The following is a 17,628-nucleotide window of genomic DNA, read 5'->3' on the forward strand; positions in this document are numbered from 1 at the left end:
AAATTAAAAAAAAAAAAAAAAAAAACAATGGGCAGATCAATAAAAAGGAAGCGCAAGAATCATGATTAGGAGTAGAAAAAAAATTCATAAGAACCCAGGCTAACGAAAAAAAAACCACAATCAGATTTTGTTTTTTAGGGTTTGAACCTACCACTTAAGAATCCAATCAAAACCCATGAAAATACCAAAAAACAGCAAAATCCTTAACAAATCAACAAAACCCTTACCAATATGAACAGATTAATATCCAAAAAATAACACAAACCCATCAAAATTTCGAAATCCAAAATTTGGGAAAATAACAAATCATAAAACAAACCTTGAGGTTGGGTGCGGCGGCGCTAGCTCCAGAAACGGCATGGTTGGCGGCCGATGTGGCAGGGTGGAGCGCCGGTGAGGAGAGGAGGAGATGGATTTGGGGTTTAGGTGTTTAGTTCTTCAGGTCTGAGAGAATATCGTGTATTCATGTTGAGGATTGTAGGTTTAATGGAGTTATGATTGTGTGCGCTAGAGTGTATTGATTTTCCATTAAAATTATGACGTGGCTTTTATTCATTGGTGGCGTAAAACAGGACTTTTACACCAGCTCCTGACCGAAGTTAAGCTCTTCAGAAAAGAGCATAGAAAAGAAAAAAAGATAGGATTCGTCAAGAGAGAGAGAGAGACCGAGAGACTAGAGAGAGTGATGTGAGTGACTGCCAACCACGCAGCCGCCATCCAAGCCGCCGCCATCACAACCGTCGTCTACCATGCGAGACTCGCCTCACTGCCATTGACCCACACTCACTGACCGATCAACCTAGTGAGGCAGTGACTGACCTAGAGGTCACGCACCTCCAGTCGCCGCCGCCGCCGCCGCCCTGCTTTATCTGCCCACCCCACCTCCGACGCCAGCCGCTGCAGCCTCCAACTTCCGTTCTGCTTCAAGTAATTTTTCTTCTTTCCTTCAATTTCAAAACCTGACATTGATTTTGACGAACTAACCTTTGTAACAGTATGTAAAATGGTTTTTGGACAAACTCTTTAATATAACACCATATGGATGTTTATTTGATGTTTTTCTTTTTTTTTTTGCTTATCTCTGGCCTCCTAGGTTGGGATTCGGTCCGTCCCTGCCTAGTACCCAACTATGAGTCGTTCTCCTTCGATAAGAACATTTGACTTGAGTAGCATCACCGATTTTGAGGACAATGATCCCGATCCATGTCTGGGGTTATAACGTCCTAAAGCAGATGATCTTGTAAGTTTTTTTTTGTCACTATTTTTACTTTTGAATGTATTTAATTTAATTTTATTTATTTATTTATTTTTTCGGACCTTCGACGCATTTTTAAATAAAATGCTCATAATGTTTGAATGTTTTGCTGGCAAAATTACCAATTTTAACGCAAATGGAGGAATGATTTTTCTCGATCTTGGTCAAATACTTGTGTATTATTTTAAGAAGAGAGGTCTATTTTAAGGGGATGTTTTGAATTGGGTTTGTATCACTACAGAAGGGAATGTATCTCATCCATTTTCTTCTTAGAAGCTAGGATTGGTAGCATTCTCTACCGGTATTATAACTGATTTGAAACATTTTCGAATACTCGTTGTGAGAGTGTTGATGAAAAACTACCCTGGTAAATTCGCTAGTGAGATTTTGGAGAGGTTTTCTAACACTTTTAAGGTTGTTCTTTTCGCTAGATTTTCTTGATGAGTTCACTGACAATGACTATGCCATTTTACAAGTTTTACACCCAATATTCTTCAATTTGAACGAACGTATGAATTTTCATCACCTTGTGCGTTTCGTATTGATAATCCACAAAATTGCTGTAAAGTGTTTCGTCCTTTTTTAGAACCGGAGTTGGTTTTACTCAGTGTTGGAACAAGATTCCAGTCTTAAGTTATTGCCAATCTGTTCTTCGATATAAAGACAATTTTAGGGAGCTATATTGAGGAAAGTCTCAAAACCTCACATTGTTCCTTCGTAATGTACCCCACCATGCTCCAAGAGGAATGTTATCGAAGTGTAGGGGTGTAAACGTATACATACACATATATTTATTTATTTCATTTTTTGTCATTTATCAATCTTTACAAATGATAATGTGAGATGCATTTTTTGCTTAATAGGTTGTTGCACCAAAACACATAGATTGTATGTTGCATGTACTGTTTCCGGGTGTTTGTGAGGTGGTAAATGAAGAATATTTGCTTTTATGGACATGAATCAAATAAAATGTAGACTATTAAAATGCAAATATGTCCATACACAACATTACAAACACAATGTATACTATTAAGGTTTTGAAAAGGGAACAAACTTGCTTGATGACAAAAGATCCGGCAATGGCTGACTACAATGTAGACAAAATTGAGGTTGCCATGTCCGACCTCTTTAGCCTTGAGGTCATTGCCGAGCTTAGAGTAAAGAGAGGGCACGACCTTTATGTACTCAATCAAGGACTTCTCATCCAAAGGGCTAAACTCAGTGAAAGCCATTGTGAGCAGCAATGAATATGATATAAAAAAGAAGATGTTGAATCACTATTGGTGGAAATGTCAAAATGAATCAAATGAAGAGTGAGATGAGACTAGTGAGAGTAGGACAACTTTTGATGATGTCTCATCCGACTATTCCATTCCCTACTCATACTCATAAGACATCTAGAAAACTTGTGAACCAATAGTGTGGTAGTTTATGACTAGGGGTGTCAAATGAGTGGGTTTGGGGTGGGCATAATTGGGTTAGGTATATAAAACCCATTTACCCATTTATTGCCCATTGAACTCTTTATTGCCCATTTATTTCCCTTTGCTCTAAGCTCAGCACCGACCTCAAGGTTAAAGAGGTCGGAGATGGCAAGCTCAATTTTGTCTACATCGTAGTCAGCCATGCCGGATCTTTTGTCATCAAGCAGGTTTGTTCCCTTTCCAAAACCTTAGTAGTCTATATTTTGTTTGTAATGCTGTGTTTGGGCATATTTGCATTTTAGTAGTCTTCATTTTATTTGATTCATGTCCATAAAGCAAATATCCTTCAATTACCACCTCACAAACACCCGGAAACAGTACATGCAACATACGATCTATGTGTTTTGGCGTAACAGCCTGTTAAGCAAAAAATGCATCTCACATTATCATTTGTAAAGATTGATAAATGATAAAAAAGGAAATAAATAAATATGTGTATGTACTCCTTTACACCCCTATGCTTCAATAACATTCCTCTTGGGGCATGGTGGGGTACATTACGAAGGAACAATGGGAGGCTTTGAGGCTTTCCTCGATATAGCTCCCTAAACTTGTCTTTATATCGAAGAACAACTAGGCAATGACTTAAGACTAGAAACTTGATCCACTACTGAGTAAAACCAAACTTCGGTTCTAAAAGAGGACGAAACACTTTTCAACAAGTTTGTGGATTATCAGTACGGAATCTTTGCATGAGGTGATGAATATTCACATGTTCGTTCGAATTGAAGAATATTGGGTGTAAAAATTGTAAAATGGCATAGTCATTGTTAGTGGACTTGTCAAGAAAATTTGGCGAAAAGAACAACCTAAAAGTGTTAGAAAGCTTCTCCAAAATCTCACTAAGATTTACCAGGGTAGTTTTTCATCAACACTTTCACAACGAGTCTCCGGAAATGTTTCGAATTAGTTATAATATTGGTAGAGAATGGTATCAATCCTGGCTTCTGAGAAGAAAATGGATGAGATACATTCCACTCTGTAGAGATAAGAACCCAATTTAGAACATCTCCTGAAAATCAACCTCTCTTCTTAAAATAATACACAAGTATTTGACCATGATCGAGAAATATCATTCCTCCATTAGCGTTAAAATTGGTAATTTTGCTAGCAAAATATTCAAACATTATGGGCACTCTATTTAAGAATGCGTCAAAGGTCCAAAAAAAAAAAAAAAAAAATTAAATACATTCAAAAGCAAAAATAGGGATAAAAACTTACAAAATCGTCGACTTCAGGACGTTGTAACCCCAGCCATGGATCTGGGTCATTGTCGTCAAAATCGATAATGCTACTCAAGCCGAATGTTCTTATCGAAGGAGAACGACTCATAGTTGGGTACCAGGCAGGGATGGACCCGAATCTCAAGCTATGGGGGCCAGAAATAAGCGAAAAATAAAAAATAAAAAAAACATCAAATAAACATCCATTTGGTATTACATTAAAGAGTTCGTCCAAAAACCATTTTTCATTCTGTTACAAAGGTTAGTTCATCAATGTCAAGTTTCTAATTCTTTCAATTGAGAGAAATTGGGTTCAAATCACCCTCCTCCACTGGTTGTAAGGAGCAAAAAAAAGTTTGATATCATAACCAACTTGAATGGTAGCAGTTGAATTATTAAAAGTATTTCCATTCATGTTGGCCACAACATCATTTGATAGAAAATTTGAATGTTATATGAAGGACCAACCTGCATCAGATGCTTCCATCTTAACTCACCTACTCATACAGATGCAATTCAATGACTTAACGTATTGACCTCAATAACAATTAAGTAGACATATTGTGATGAACATGCTATAATTTTAGTTCTTAAGTTTCCTAGTTTTTTTTTTTTTTTTTGAATTAGTCCGTGTGATTCTTTTGAAAAGAAGCCTTGAGCTATGCAAAATGAGTAATAAATATAGGGGTTTCCAAATAAATAAGTGAGTCATGACATTATAACATGCTAAATACACAATAATATAAACAATATATGACATACCCTAATAAAAGACTAGTCTTATGTACCTAGGGGGAAAAAAAAAAAGACTTTGTCTTGTTTACTTTTTTGGTACATCAGTAGTTGGGGGTGGGGGGGAATTGAACCCTGGATCTTTCCATTGGAAAGACCAGGATCTTTCCATTGTAATCATTTTTTATTTTTTTTTTGGGATAGGTGTCATGACTCAAGAAATTGTAATTGTTATGGAGGAATACTAAATGGACTCCAACATACTTGTTGATAACATGATTGATTAAGATAGATAAATTGAGTATCTTCTGGTCCTCTCCCAAGAAAATAACTAGGGTTTATGGTGTTACAGGATTAAATACATATATAGAGGTACCACTTGAGAACATGAAGATTAGTTGAGAAGTAACAAACCAAGCAACAAAGAAGGTTTTTTTTTTTTTCCTTGACTAAAAAAAAAATAACTGAGATCTAGTGTAGATCTAAAATGAATTGCCCTAAAGATGTCATTTATAAAGCAAATTGATGCTTACAAAGGTTCTAAGAATAAAACGAGATCACAGTGAAAGGAAGATAATTAATAAGATTGAATTGAAGATGATAGTAGATCAGATTGTAGGCTCTGGCTGCCTACAATGATCTTATCTTCATCTTTGATATAACTAGGAAATCTTATAAAATACTAAAGGCAAAAACAATAAACAAGCATAACTTGCTTAATAGCTAGCATGTTTGGGTAATGGACTAAATTCTCTGTTGGCTTAGAAGAACCTACATTATTTGCTCCATGTTTAATGTGGTTATTTACTTGATATAATAAATTGATTGATGTAATTTCTTATTTGAAATTTTAAATTCAGTAAACATGTTTTAATGGTGTGTGAACTTTGGTAAAGCCATTATGTTTAATTATTTATTTCTTGTTAGAATAAATATAATCATGCAGTAGTATTAACACAGTTTGCTATTGACACCTTGTAGTGATTGTAGTTTGAGATTCTTATCATAATTATGAACTAATTACCATTATTGACATATTGAATTAACTAGAGCCTTAGTTTTTCATTGCCATTAGATATCATGGTATGATGTGTTTTAGTATTCCCTTTTATTATTTATTTATTTATTTTTTAATAATGTTTTTTTATCAACATGGATGATACTAGAGTTCTTGTTTATGCCAAGGGTTGCAATTTCCAGCATGGCTATAATATGCATGTGAGAAAAAGGATAAAGCTTCTACTGTTTGTGATTTGCTGTCATTATATGGACCCTGATGATTGGCTTAAACTCTCTAGTTTATTTAGAATCATATGTATGATTAAGAATAATGAATGACAAGCTTCTGAACTTTCTAGTTTATTTAGAATCATATGTATAATTATGAATGATGAGCTTTTGGGTTTATGTCGACTTGTCTATTGTACGTTTTATCTATGATAAAAGCTTTCTATATCATTAAGTGACACCTCCCACCCCACACCCAAAAAAAAAAAAAAAAAAAATTGTAAGACTCCATTGAAATTATTTTAAAGCCTTATTTATTTAGAGGTTAGTTAATGTCTGTTGGGTTTGATCGCTATTTCTACATTTACACTCTTTTGAAACCATTGTTTCTAGATGAAATTGTTCCCACATGTAGTTGAGTCCTTGATTCAATTATTGAGTTACTCTAGGAAGTTTGTGAGCCTTATCTCCAGTGGTCTTCTCCATCGTAGAGACGAGGATATGCTCTCAAGTCTCGTCATGTTATTCTTGAATTTTGTGATATAATGGGCCCAGTGTGTTGCGAGGCATTTATGTTTCCATGGATGTCTTAGCTCATGTTTTTCATTCTATTTGCTGTACAGCTGGGATATATATATATATATATATTAAAAAAAAAAAAAAAAAAAAAAAAAAAAAAAAAAAACAAAAACAAAACAAAACAAAAAAGAAAACGGAAGGATAATCGATACTAGCAGTTAAGAATCTATTTAATTGATGCTGTTCGAAAGCCCAACACAGCATTTGGAAGTGGTACGTGATTAGGGGAATTCCTTTTCGGAAGTTTGGCTTTTGGTGTTTTGTAATTGCTTATGAGATGTTGATTGACACATGGCTTCCATGTGTGTGCGCATGCTCTTATTTTGTTGAAGTAAAATTTATTCACCTCAAAGTTCTCCATTAGGTTTTTATAAAGGTTTTCCAATTTTTATGGCTTGGCAGCTCTTACTTAAGACCCTGATCTACTCAATTTGTTGAAGCCTAATTGTATGGTTTTGCCGTAGCATCAGATTGGTCAAGACAGGTGACACTGGGCCCTGAAATTAACCTTTCAAAGATGGTCAGATGAGAATTATATAGGACCTATTTGGATTTGTAGGGAAATTCAAGACCTTGGCCTTGTGTCAGATATCTTGCACATGCTTTAAGCTAAATCAGATGTCTCCTCTGATGTCATTGATATCCTAGTCAACAATGCCCTTTAGGATATAATGCTGTACATGTTATGTTTTACTTAGAGAACAGAACAAGATGGTAGGTTCTGGACTAGGAGGTCTCTGTTATGCAAGTTGCAGCCATGAAATGAAAAGAAAATGCTTTTCATGACTTCAGCAGGAGTAGAAGGAATCCTCTCTCTATATATGAATATTTTTCTTCTTTATTCATGAATTTCCCCATTTATTCTATTGTTATTATCAGAGAATTTCCATATAACATTTTTATATTAATTGTAATTGCAGATGCAGCTCCAGGCTTTGCTTCTGTATTTAGCCTTAATAGTCACTTTATAGCTGATCTACTCTCTTAAGTCATACCTAGCAGCTCAATAAAACATGTTAAAGATGAGTAGTACCTTCTCTTCTTGTGGTTGAGCTCCACCACAAACCCATTCCTGAAACTGTTACAGCAGTTGAGAAACGTGGCTGTTGCCTCTGATCCCAATTATGAGATATTAAAGAGTTTCTTTTCCTTTAGATTCTGTGAGAGAGCCCAGGCTCTTCTACATGGAGATCTCCACACTAGTTCTGTCATGGTTACTCATGAGTCAACTCAAGTTTTAGATATGGAATTTGCATTTTATGGGCCTATGGGTTTTGATATTGGAGCATTTCTTGGAAACTTGATTTTGGCTTTCTTTGCACAAGATGTACATGCTGATCAAGTGAATGACAGAAAAGTATGTCCTGTTTCAGTAACTGCCTGTGTCTTTATTTTTTTCTTGTGAAAAGTAATTAATTTTATTGAAAACAAGCAAGAGCCTCTCTGTTTTTAATGTTTCATATTTTTCGACTAATCTTTCCCTTCTTGCTTGGACTTTGAAATTATGTTGAAATTTTCACTAATTTATCTCTGTGGGAAAAGAGAGAAGGATCTATGGAACATGGAAAAAGATGCCCCTTAGTAGGAGAGACCCCTTTCCTTTACAACAACTTCAACATAATGTAGTCCCAAAGGGTCCTTTATTTACTTGGCATAAAATATTTTCTCCAAAATTATCAAGAAGCCATATTACTCCAAAATGGCAGTGCAATAAAGATTAAAATTGAAAATTAATTTTCACAATAGCAAACAAACAAACATAGCTTCTTGCCTTCATTATTATTTTGTATAACAGTTCCCCCACAAGCCCACGTTGCTATTTATTTCTGGTAATTGTTTTTTTTTTCCTCTCAATTGATTAGGTAGTGGATGGACAACCTTCTATCCGACCTGTTTGATGGTGGGGTGTAACAATTTTTTCTTTTGGTGAGGTTCTTTGCTTTTGTTTTTTTTTTTTTTAGGAAACTATCTATTGCAGTTTCCTTATGTAGAAAGCATGACTTGTAGCCTTGCTTGGATGTGTTTACATTATTACTTCTTATTCTTTAGCTATTCTTAAGGGTCATATTTGATATTGGAATTATTGTGCAGACATACAAGGAGTGGATTTTGAGGACAGTTGAAGATACTTGGAATCTTTTCAACAAGAAATTCATTGCACTTTGGGATGAGCACAAGGATGGTTCTGGTGAGGCATATCTTCCTGCAATATATAACAATCCTGAGCTTCAGCAGCTTGTATGAAAGAAATTTATGGAAGATTTGTTCCATGACACACTTGGATTTGGTGCTGCCAAAATGATAAGGTAACAAATCTGGTTACAGATTTTTTGGAGAATAATTTTAATCCATAATTGAAGATATTTGTTTATAATCATATTCTATAACAATGAATCAAGACTTGTCCCCATATTTTTTGATCATTTTCTGGAACCATTTCCACTAATACAAAGGCCAAATATCCTTGTCAATAGAAGAATGCGTTTCTTAATAAACCTGTTTCACCTGATTTTGTTTCTTTGGTGACCATATTGAATCAATACTAAACCTTCGAAAAAATATTGAACTAAGACTCATCATTTTCTTTTCACTCTGGATTGCTGTGTTTGTTGTAAAATGCCAATCATGGACACATTTTCTAAGCATGGAAAATGTGTTAGATGAATTAGCTTCTGACAAGGAGGACTCATTCGTAATTCACTTTTATTGCATATTCTCTATTGAGTGAAGATGTTATCACTATGTAGTTTCTAGATGTAATATGGTAAATCAACAGAAAAGGGCAATGACACTGTATAATGAGTTCATATATTTCTTGTGGGGGATAATTTTGCTAATGTTCATCCTTTTAGAATCTCTAGTGAAATTCTTTTTCTAATGTGTTGATATTAACTCCTAGTATTGATTCATTTTGGGCATCTTCTGATTGACAGGAGAATTGTTGGTGTTGCACATGTTGAGGATTTTGAATCAATCACTGATGCTAGCAGACGAGCAGATTGTGAATGCCAGGCTCTTGAAGTGGCAAAGTTGCTTCTCAAGGAAAGGAGAAAATTCCATGCCATTACTGAAGTTATTTCAGCCATTCATTAACTCCAGTCATAACTAAGTTATTGGTAAATCATAGTTTACTTGAATATTGGGGTTTTGCGGACAAGATTTTCCAGATCCTTTGTAGAATGAACTGTTACTATGTGTATTGTAATGTCAACATTGAGACAAAGGAATAAGATTTCCTTTTATTGCTATTGTTTTGGTTGCTTCAATGCTGTGAACGGCGATTGCAGAAGGTCCTTGCTTGCTATTAATATGATTTTATCATTCTCCACTGCCCATGATAGTGGTGGGTGGGCCTGATAATCAATATTTTGAATGGTTTTGTTAAAACTTAAAATGCCTTTTTTTAAGCAGCCAGAGAACTTTTGTATTACATGACTGTTGAAGGTATTACCATTGAATGAATCAGCCTCTCATTTTTCTGTATACCCTGCCTTCAACCTCACAAAACTGGCAATACGCTTACTTGATCCTCAAGGAATCTGCCTGTTCTCTTTATATAACCAGACCTACCAGTAATGTTGTTAGTTGCTAGCATATGCTACTTTGTCCAGCTCACCTAATATCCCAAATTCTATTTTTTTGTCACTTTATTTAAATATTTATTTAATTCTATTTCTTACTATTTCTCTTTCTCCCTCTTCCTCCTAAGCAACCAACAACCACCACATTACAGTACCACCTCCAAACCAACATCTACTATTTCACAGTGCCACTGCCAGACCACCAAGCAAACCCACCAGACCAACAGATAAACCCACACGTACAACACACAAACCCATAAACCCACCATTGCCATTCAACCACCACCTTGCCAAACACACCACCCACCTAACCACCATGGCAACAATCCACCTCACCACCACAGTAACATCCTACCACCACTACCATGAACCTATAGATGCACAAAAACCACAAAAAAAAAAAAAAATCAAAGCAAAATTCACACAACTAAAACCCACAAAATCTGAATTCAAAAGGCAAGACCCATCCCAAAATCCATCAATAAATCAAAACTAGAAAATTCCAACCCAAAACCCATCGGATCCTATCTAAAATCAAAACCCATGAACCATAAATCAACCTATCATGACCCACGCCAGACTTGAGAGACCCACAACCCACGACCCACACCAGACTTGAGAGAGCCATGGCTCACGACCTACGCCAAACTTGCCATGATCCACGCCAGACTTGATGCACCCACGACCCGCGATGGAGCCATGACCCATGGAAAAGACAGAGAGAATACAGGCATGTGGCTTGGTCAGGTGGCTTGCGGTGGCCTATGATGGTGGTGACTTGCAGTGGGGCCAGTGACAATGGGTCCGGCCATGGTGGCTTGGTGATGGTGTTCATTTCCACCATGTGTTTTGGGTTTGAAGATGAGAGAGCAAAACAAGAGAGAGAATGAAGAAAGAGAAAGTGAAAAGAAATAATGAGAAAAGAGGAGAGAGAAGAATCAAACAATAAAAAAACTAATTTTTTACTATACAATCTTGCTACAGTACCATCTTACATATAGGATGGTATTGTAGCAACATTGTAAATTTTTTTTACAATTGGCAGTCCGGGTAATGCACCATTTTAGTGGTTTGATGCTAAAATATAGCAACATATAGCATTCCCAAGACCGGGTGTAAATGCTCTTAGGGGTATTTTGGTAAATTCAAAGGATTTTATTAATACTTTGGTCATTTTCAAGTTCTAATGGCATTTTGGTAATTTTGATTATTGGGTAATTTGGTGGGTTGGGGTTTACTTATTATAACTAGGTCGAGTTAGGTTTGAGTTAAAAGTAATTAGTTAAATAGACAATAAATGGGTAAATGACTTTTATGTACCAAATCTAATTATGCTCACTACATATCCACCCAAACCTAGACATGGCAAAACGGGTCATAATTTTTTGACCCAACCCGACCCAAAAGTACTTGGCTCGAACTCGATTTTTTTGACTCAAAGCAAAACGAGTTGACCCATGACCCGACTCGTGTTTTTTTGCAGGTCAACCCGACCCGACCCGACCCGCGACCTGACCTGAACCTAAACCATTTTAAAAAAAAAAAATTTGGTAAAAAAATAATAAAATTAAGACAATATTGATTTAATTGTTTTTGTGAGCTTTAAGTAAACAACTGAGACATTAATATAACTACATGCAAATTAATTGAAAGATAAATGGTTGAGTATTTTTAATGAGTAAATATTTTTAGATGTCAAATAGCAAAGTACATGCTAAGATAATTTTATTACAGTAGAGTTAAAAATATAGATTTAAAATTGTAGACATGTGTGAGAGAAACATTCACAAGTGTGAAAATAGTGAAGTTAAAGTATCAAATTAGCATAAATTATGAATGCTTAGACATATTTTTTTAACAATTTATGTCTATAATAAATGGCTTTTAAAATAAAGTATGATATTTCCTAGAGTGTTCGTTGTTTAACAATGATATGATATTCATAAAAGAGACCATGTATAAATAATTAAACAATCAAACTTTAATGTATATCTCAAATTGAAATAGAGTGTCAACTACAATTAATAATAGATTATAAAATTAATTTTTAAGATTGTAAATTTCTTATATGTTTTTATTCTTTGTCAAATGAGTTATCCAATGAATCATTTGTAATTTTGTTGTATATTTTGGGATATTGATATTGTGTAGAAATAAAACTTGTGCATTTGTTTTACTTATCTTTGTGTTATTTTGTTTTAGATAGCAATGTTAGGATTTATATAATTTAAAATTATTGAATAAATATTAATAAGTTTAATTGAGTTCATTCTTGATATAAGTGGTGAATTCAAAGTAATGTATTTTATATCAAGTAATTTGTTGCATGACTTTCCAAATGGCAAATATATGTTGTTTTCTTTATATTAAAAAAAAAATCCACATGAAAAATACAGGTTGACTTGACCCGACCCACAACTCGGTTGACCTGAACATGTTTTTGACCCAAACCCGTTTGACTTAATCCAAACCCGACCCAACCCACTCATTTTGCCATGTCTACCCAAACCCACCCATTATTTTAATATAATAACTTACTTTTTCTTTTTTTTTTTAAATATACCTACTTTCAAAAATACCCCATCATCAAATTATTTATTTATTTTATATGATATTTTATTAAAATTTTAATTTTCTTGATTTTTTAAAAATCTTTTTTATCTTTATTTACACACAGCAATCATCATCTACTATTTTCCTATATCCTCGAAAAATAAAAAATTAATGTAAAATGAATAGTACCAGTATAAATTTATACAATTTTACACTTACTAATATGAGCCACTTTTAGGTAAAATTTTACAATTTTTTCTATTATATAATCACTAATATACCTCATATGAGTACTCTAATGTACTATGTGAATTCACCCAAAAAGAAAAAAAAAATGAACAAAGAAGGTAGTGTACACATTGAGGTTAGAGATATTACACATTTGCACCTGATTAATGCAATTATCCACTTCCCTCTCACAAAATTTTTTACCTTCTTAAATTTTTTACTTATTTTAATAATTTTTTATTTAATGATTGAAATTGAATTTTTTTTTTCAATCCTCAAACTCAAGCATTGATTACAAATTACAATTGCATCAAGTGCAATAACCTAACTATTACACCTAATATCAATCCATAGTGTACTAAGTGATTTTTTTTAAGACATGGCAAAACGGGCGGGTCGAGTCAGGTTCAGGTTGGGTTGACCCGTATTTTTCACATTAATTTTTTTTTATCATTTTTATTATTTTTTTTAAAGAAAACAACATGTACTTTCCATTTAGAAAATCATGCAACAAATTACTTGATGTAAAATGCATTGCTTTGAATTCACCACTTATATTAAGAATGAATTACACTTATTAATACTTATTCAATAATTTTAAAATTATACAAATCTTAACATTGCTATCTAAAACAAAATAACACAAAGATAAGTAAAACAAATACACAAGTTTTATTTCTACACAATATCAACATCTCAAAATATAAAACAAAATTACAAATGACTTATTGGATAATTCATTTGACAAAGAATAAAAACATATAAGAAATTGACAATTTTGAAAATTAATTTTATAATCTATTGTCAATTGTGGTTGGCAATATTTCAATTTGAGATATATATATATATATATATATTAAAGTTTAATTGTTTACTTATTTATACATGGTTTTTTTTTTTTTTTTTTTTTTTATGAATATCATATCATTGTTAAGTAACACACATTTTAGGAAATATCATAATTTATTTTAAAAAGCCATTTATTTTGGACATAAATTGTTAAAAAAAAATAGGTCTAAGCATTTATAATTTATGTTAATTTGATACTTTGACTTCACTATTTTCACACTTGTAAATATTTCTCACACATGTCTATAATTTTAAACCTATGAAATTAACTTTAGTTTGTTTAGTATTAATTCATCAAATTAACCTTAGTTAGGTTAATTTTAAATAATTTATTTAATTTATACTTAAATATAAGATACCTGACTTAATTTATCATCTTAAGCTTCAAATTTTGTTGAGCCAGCTTTGCAAATGCTCTTGCCGTTGAGCATATTAATACACCTTTTATGTTTTAAAGATGAACATTAATATATATATTAAAAAAAAAGTAGATATTACGCTCGAAATTATGAACGTGTGAATGTGTGCACGGAGTGTACGTAAAAAAAAATGAGAACAATTTCTCTGGCCCTTTTATGTTAAGGAAATATACATGTAAGGATATTTCTTGAAAAGAGAGATAAGGTAAAGTGGGGTAGAAGCTCAGGTTGGGCCCAATCTTGACTGAGTCAACTCTGATGGGTCATCTTTGGTAGGCATACATCGGAATTCAACCCAAAGTTATGCGCAATTTACGGGTCGGTCTATTGTAATCAAACCCAAGCATCTAACGTACTTTTAGGTGGATCTGCTTATATTCAAACCCTCCCAAAAATATATGAAAATGACTGTAGGTGTTTTTGCTGAAAAGGGGAAGAAAATTCAATTTTGTAAAAAGATCTTGAACGCATCTAACTTTTCATTAACATTTCCTCTCTCTCTTCTTTCTCTAACTTTTTTAAGCAACTTGTAACTTAATTGATACTTTTTATATTTTTTTATATTTTCAAATGAGACGTAAAATGCCTAAATCTTTTTTTATTTATTATTGTAACTATCAAATTATTTGTCAAATATTTTATAATTCAATTAATACTTTTTGGTGTTTCAACAAAGATGTTTAAAATTCAAATCTTATCTTTGCTAATTATCGAAGTATTACCAAAAACAAAAATACTCTAAACTTTTTAGGGTGGCTTCCCAATGAAGTTTTTTTAACATCCTAAACATTCATATTTAAATAGATATTTGGAATTTTAACACGTAATCAACATTTAAATAACCATTAAATTAATTTATTTTCCATTTAAAATATTGATGTGACGAAATATAAATCATTCATTTAACCATAAATTATTAGAATTAAACTTTATGCTAGAGTTAGTTTAAAAATTTGAGAAGATCCTAATCCGATTACACATGTTTTGTATATAGAAACCCATCATGCATTTTATATTACTCTTAATAAAGGAAAGCTTTTCTTTAGTCAGAGGAATTCGGCATTGATTTCTCTAAATTTAATAGTTGTCAAAATACCTGGTAGAAGCTCTAGATTATGTTAAATTCGTTTATCTGGACTAGAAGTCTAGAACCTGGTGTCTTGTTCAGCAATTCGTCCACAAGTCACCTAAATTGACTTTGTTGCAAATATTAATCTAGACATGCCATTATGCCAAATTAATGCCAATTAAAGTTCCTATCCAAAAAGAGAAAGATAATGCCAATCAAAGATGACTAGTTATCAGTCTTTGTCAAAACAACTAAGATGGTGGAATGAAGGAAACTTATGAAACCCCACTACTGTACCACCTTTTTCATTTATTCATTACTATAGTTTGAAGTTAATTTGAACCACCACTTCAACCGACCTTTAATTCAAAAAAATGGTTCGTTGAAATTGTTATATACCATTTTTACTACAATTAATTTCTTCATAAATGAAAATGGAATAGTTCTAGAAGGAAATAAGATGAAAGGTTGCCGGATTCAGATTCTCTAGATTTCTTAAAGTACTCTACTAAATAGATTTCCTTAAATCTTAACCATTCTTTAATGATTTAATGGTCTAGATTTCTTAGAGTACTCTTCCAAATAGATTTCCTTAAATCTTAACCATTTAGAAAAGTACTAAATGAAATATTCGAATCTTGATTCACTTTGTAAGAGAGACTAAACAATTTCACTAAGATATAAGTTTTTTGCACTCTATCAATAATTTTAAATAGATATCAAAATAATATAGTTAATGTGTGTTTAAATGTTGATAATGAAAAAAAGAAATTTAGCAATTCAATGGTATTATCTAAGAGTTCGGTTTACCTTCATTATTTTTTTTTTAACTGGATATTTCCTTTTGTTTTAAATAACAATGACAAGTGGTAATAAGTTTTAATCTCTACATTTTATTTAGTCAATAAGTAATGTGACAATTTTTTATTTAAACAAAATGAGATTTTAGTTAAAAAAATATTGTAAGTAAGCCAAACTCATTATCTAGTTTATTTTATAAAGAGAATCAATGTGCAAATCTTATCTCTTCACTTGTTATATATATATATATATATCTGTGTGTGTGTATATATATATATATATCAATCAACCACTCCTAATTTCAGATAGATACAAAGTTAGGAACTCCACCTAAGAAATTATCCTAAACATCTTCTAGAGATCACTGCATTTCAAATCATCCTAGTTATCCAAAATAGCCTAATTAAACTATTATTGAGAAAGGAAATAAAAAATATAAAAAATCTCTTCATTAGACATGGGTTGCGTGGTTTGCAACCGCAAACTATAGCCTTCATGCTTAGAAGTCAATGTTTTTTCGGCTAAATTGGTCAAAGTCAATATTCTCTTATTTGGGGCGAAATTTGCAGCATAGATAGTACGAGTACAAAAGAAAGGTCAGCCTACAAAAATTAGATTCATGTAACAAGGGAAAGTCACCATTCCTTAGCCGGAAAGATACGTGGTCATGAAATAAATGTAAACAGAGGAAATAAAATCGAGGAAGTACCCTAATGAGAGGACCACGTTGCAAGTTGCTAAAAAAATCTTGCTGCCTATATAAATGATAGAGCACCATTGCATTTCTTTGTACAAAACCGAGTAAAAGAACAAGATAACTATGGCTAACCAAATGTTTTTCGTTTCTTTCCTAGTAACCCTTGCCTTAGCCATTCATGGCATCCATGCTGTTGAATATGAAGTCACCAACAACGCTGGGAACACTCCGGGTGGAGTTCGTTTCAACAATGAGATTGGGTCTGACTACAGTAAGCAAACACTGATTTCTGCCACAGATTTCATATGGAGTCTCTTCAAACAAAGCACTGATGCGGACAGAAAGAACGTGCCCAAAGTGAGCTTGTTCATCGATGACATGGATGGAGTTGCATATGCTAGCAACAACGAGATTCATGTTAGTGCAAGGTACATCAATGGCTTCTCTGGCGACGTGAAAACCGAAATCACCGGAGTGTTATACCATGAAAGCACACACATATGGCAGTGGAATGGTAATGGACAAAACACTCCGGGAGGATTGATTGAAGGAATTGCTGATTATGTGAGGTTGAAGGCAGGGTATGCGCCAAGCCATTGGGTGCAGCCTGGGCAAGGAAATAGCTGGGACCAAGGCTATGATGTTACAGCTCGATTTTTGGACTATTGCAATAGTCTTAGCGATGGGTTTGTGGCTGAATTGAATAAGAAATTGAGGGATGGTTATAATGTTAATTTCTTTGTTGAACTGCTAGGGAAGACTGTTGATCAGCTCTGGAGTGACTACAAAGCCCAGTATGCAAAATAAGAGTGCTGATTAAAAGCTAATTTACATGAATAAAATGTTGTATCATACTGTCATGCAGTTAATTCATGAAATAAATAAATGTGCTGAGATTATTATTTATTGGTTGTTGTCAGATTTTTTTTTT

At 33.2% G+C, this 17,628-nt stretch overlaps 1 protein-coding gene, 1 long non-coding RNA gene and 1 pseudogene across 2 annotated transcripts in view; 2 read left to right on the forward strand and 1 right to left on the reverse strand.

The window, feature by feature from the left end:
• The window catches only part of LOC136068974 (uncharacterized), a 3,649-nt gene extending 2,797 nt beyond the window's left edge, over positions 1-852 (reverse strand). The window contains exon 1 of the long non-coding RNA XR_010630266.1: positions 320-852. This is a non-coding gene — a long non-coding RNA (uncharacterized LOC136068974). The remainder of the gene's footprint in view (positions 1-319) is intronic.
• A 1,482-nt stretch (positions 853-2,334) lies between these two features.
• LOC112007490 (methylthioribose kinase-like) lies at positions 2,335-9,748 on the forward strand (annotated as a pseudogene).
• Positions 9,749-16,758: 7,010 nt separating this feature from the next.
• On the forward strand, positions 16,759-17,603 carry LOC136068975 (uncharacterized). Its single transcript, XM_065776934.1, has one exon. The coding sequence runs from the start codon at positions 16,821-16,823 to the stop codon at positions 17,502-17,504; it is 684 nt and encodes a 227-aa protein (XP_065633006.1). The 5' UTR covers positions 16,759-16,820; the 3' UTR covers positions 17,505-17,603.
• The last annotated feature ends 25 nt before the right edge of the window (positions 17,604-17,628 follow it).

This window comes from Quercus suber, unplaced genomic scaffold (assembly GCF_002906115.3).
Source record: "Quercus suber isolate HL8 unplaced genomic scaffold, Cork oak 2.0 scaffold_145, whole genome shotgun sequence".
Lineage (NCBI taxonomy): Eukaryota > Viridiplantae > Streptophyta > Magnoliopsida > Fagales > Fagaceae > Quercus > Quercus suber.

Coding starts and splice junctions, on each gene's coding strand:
- LOC136068975 (XM_065776934.1), top strand. CDS start 16,821: ATGGCTAACCAAATGTTTTTCGTTTCTTTCCTAGTAACCCTTGCCTTA.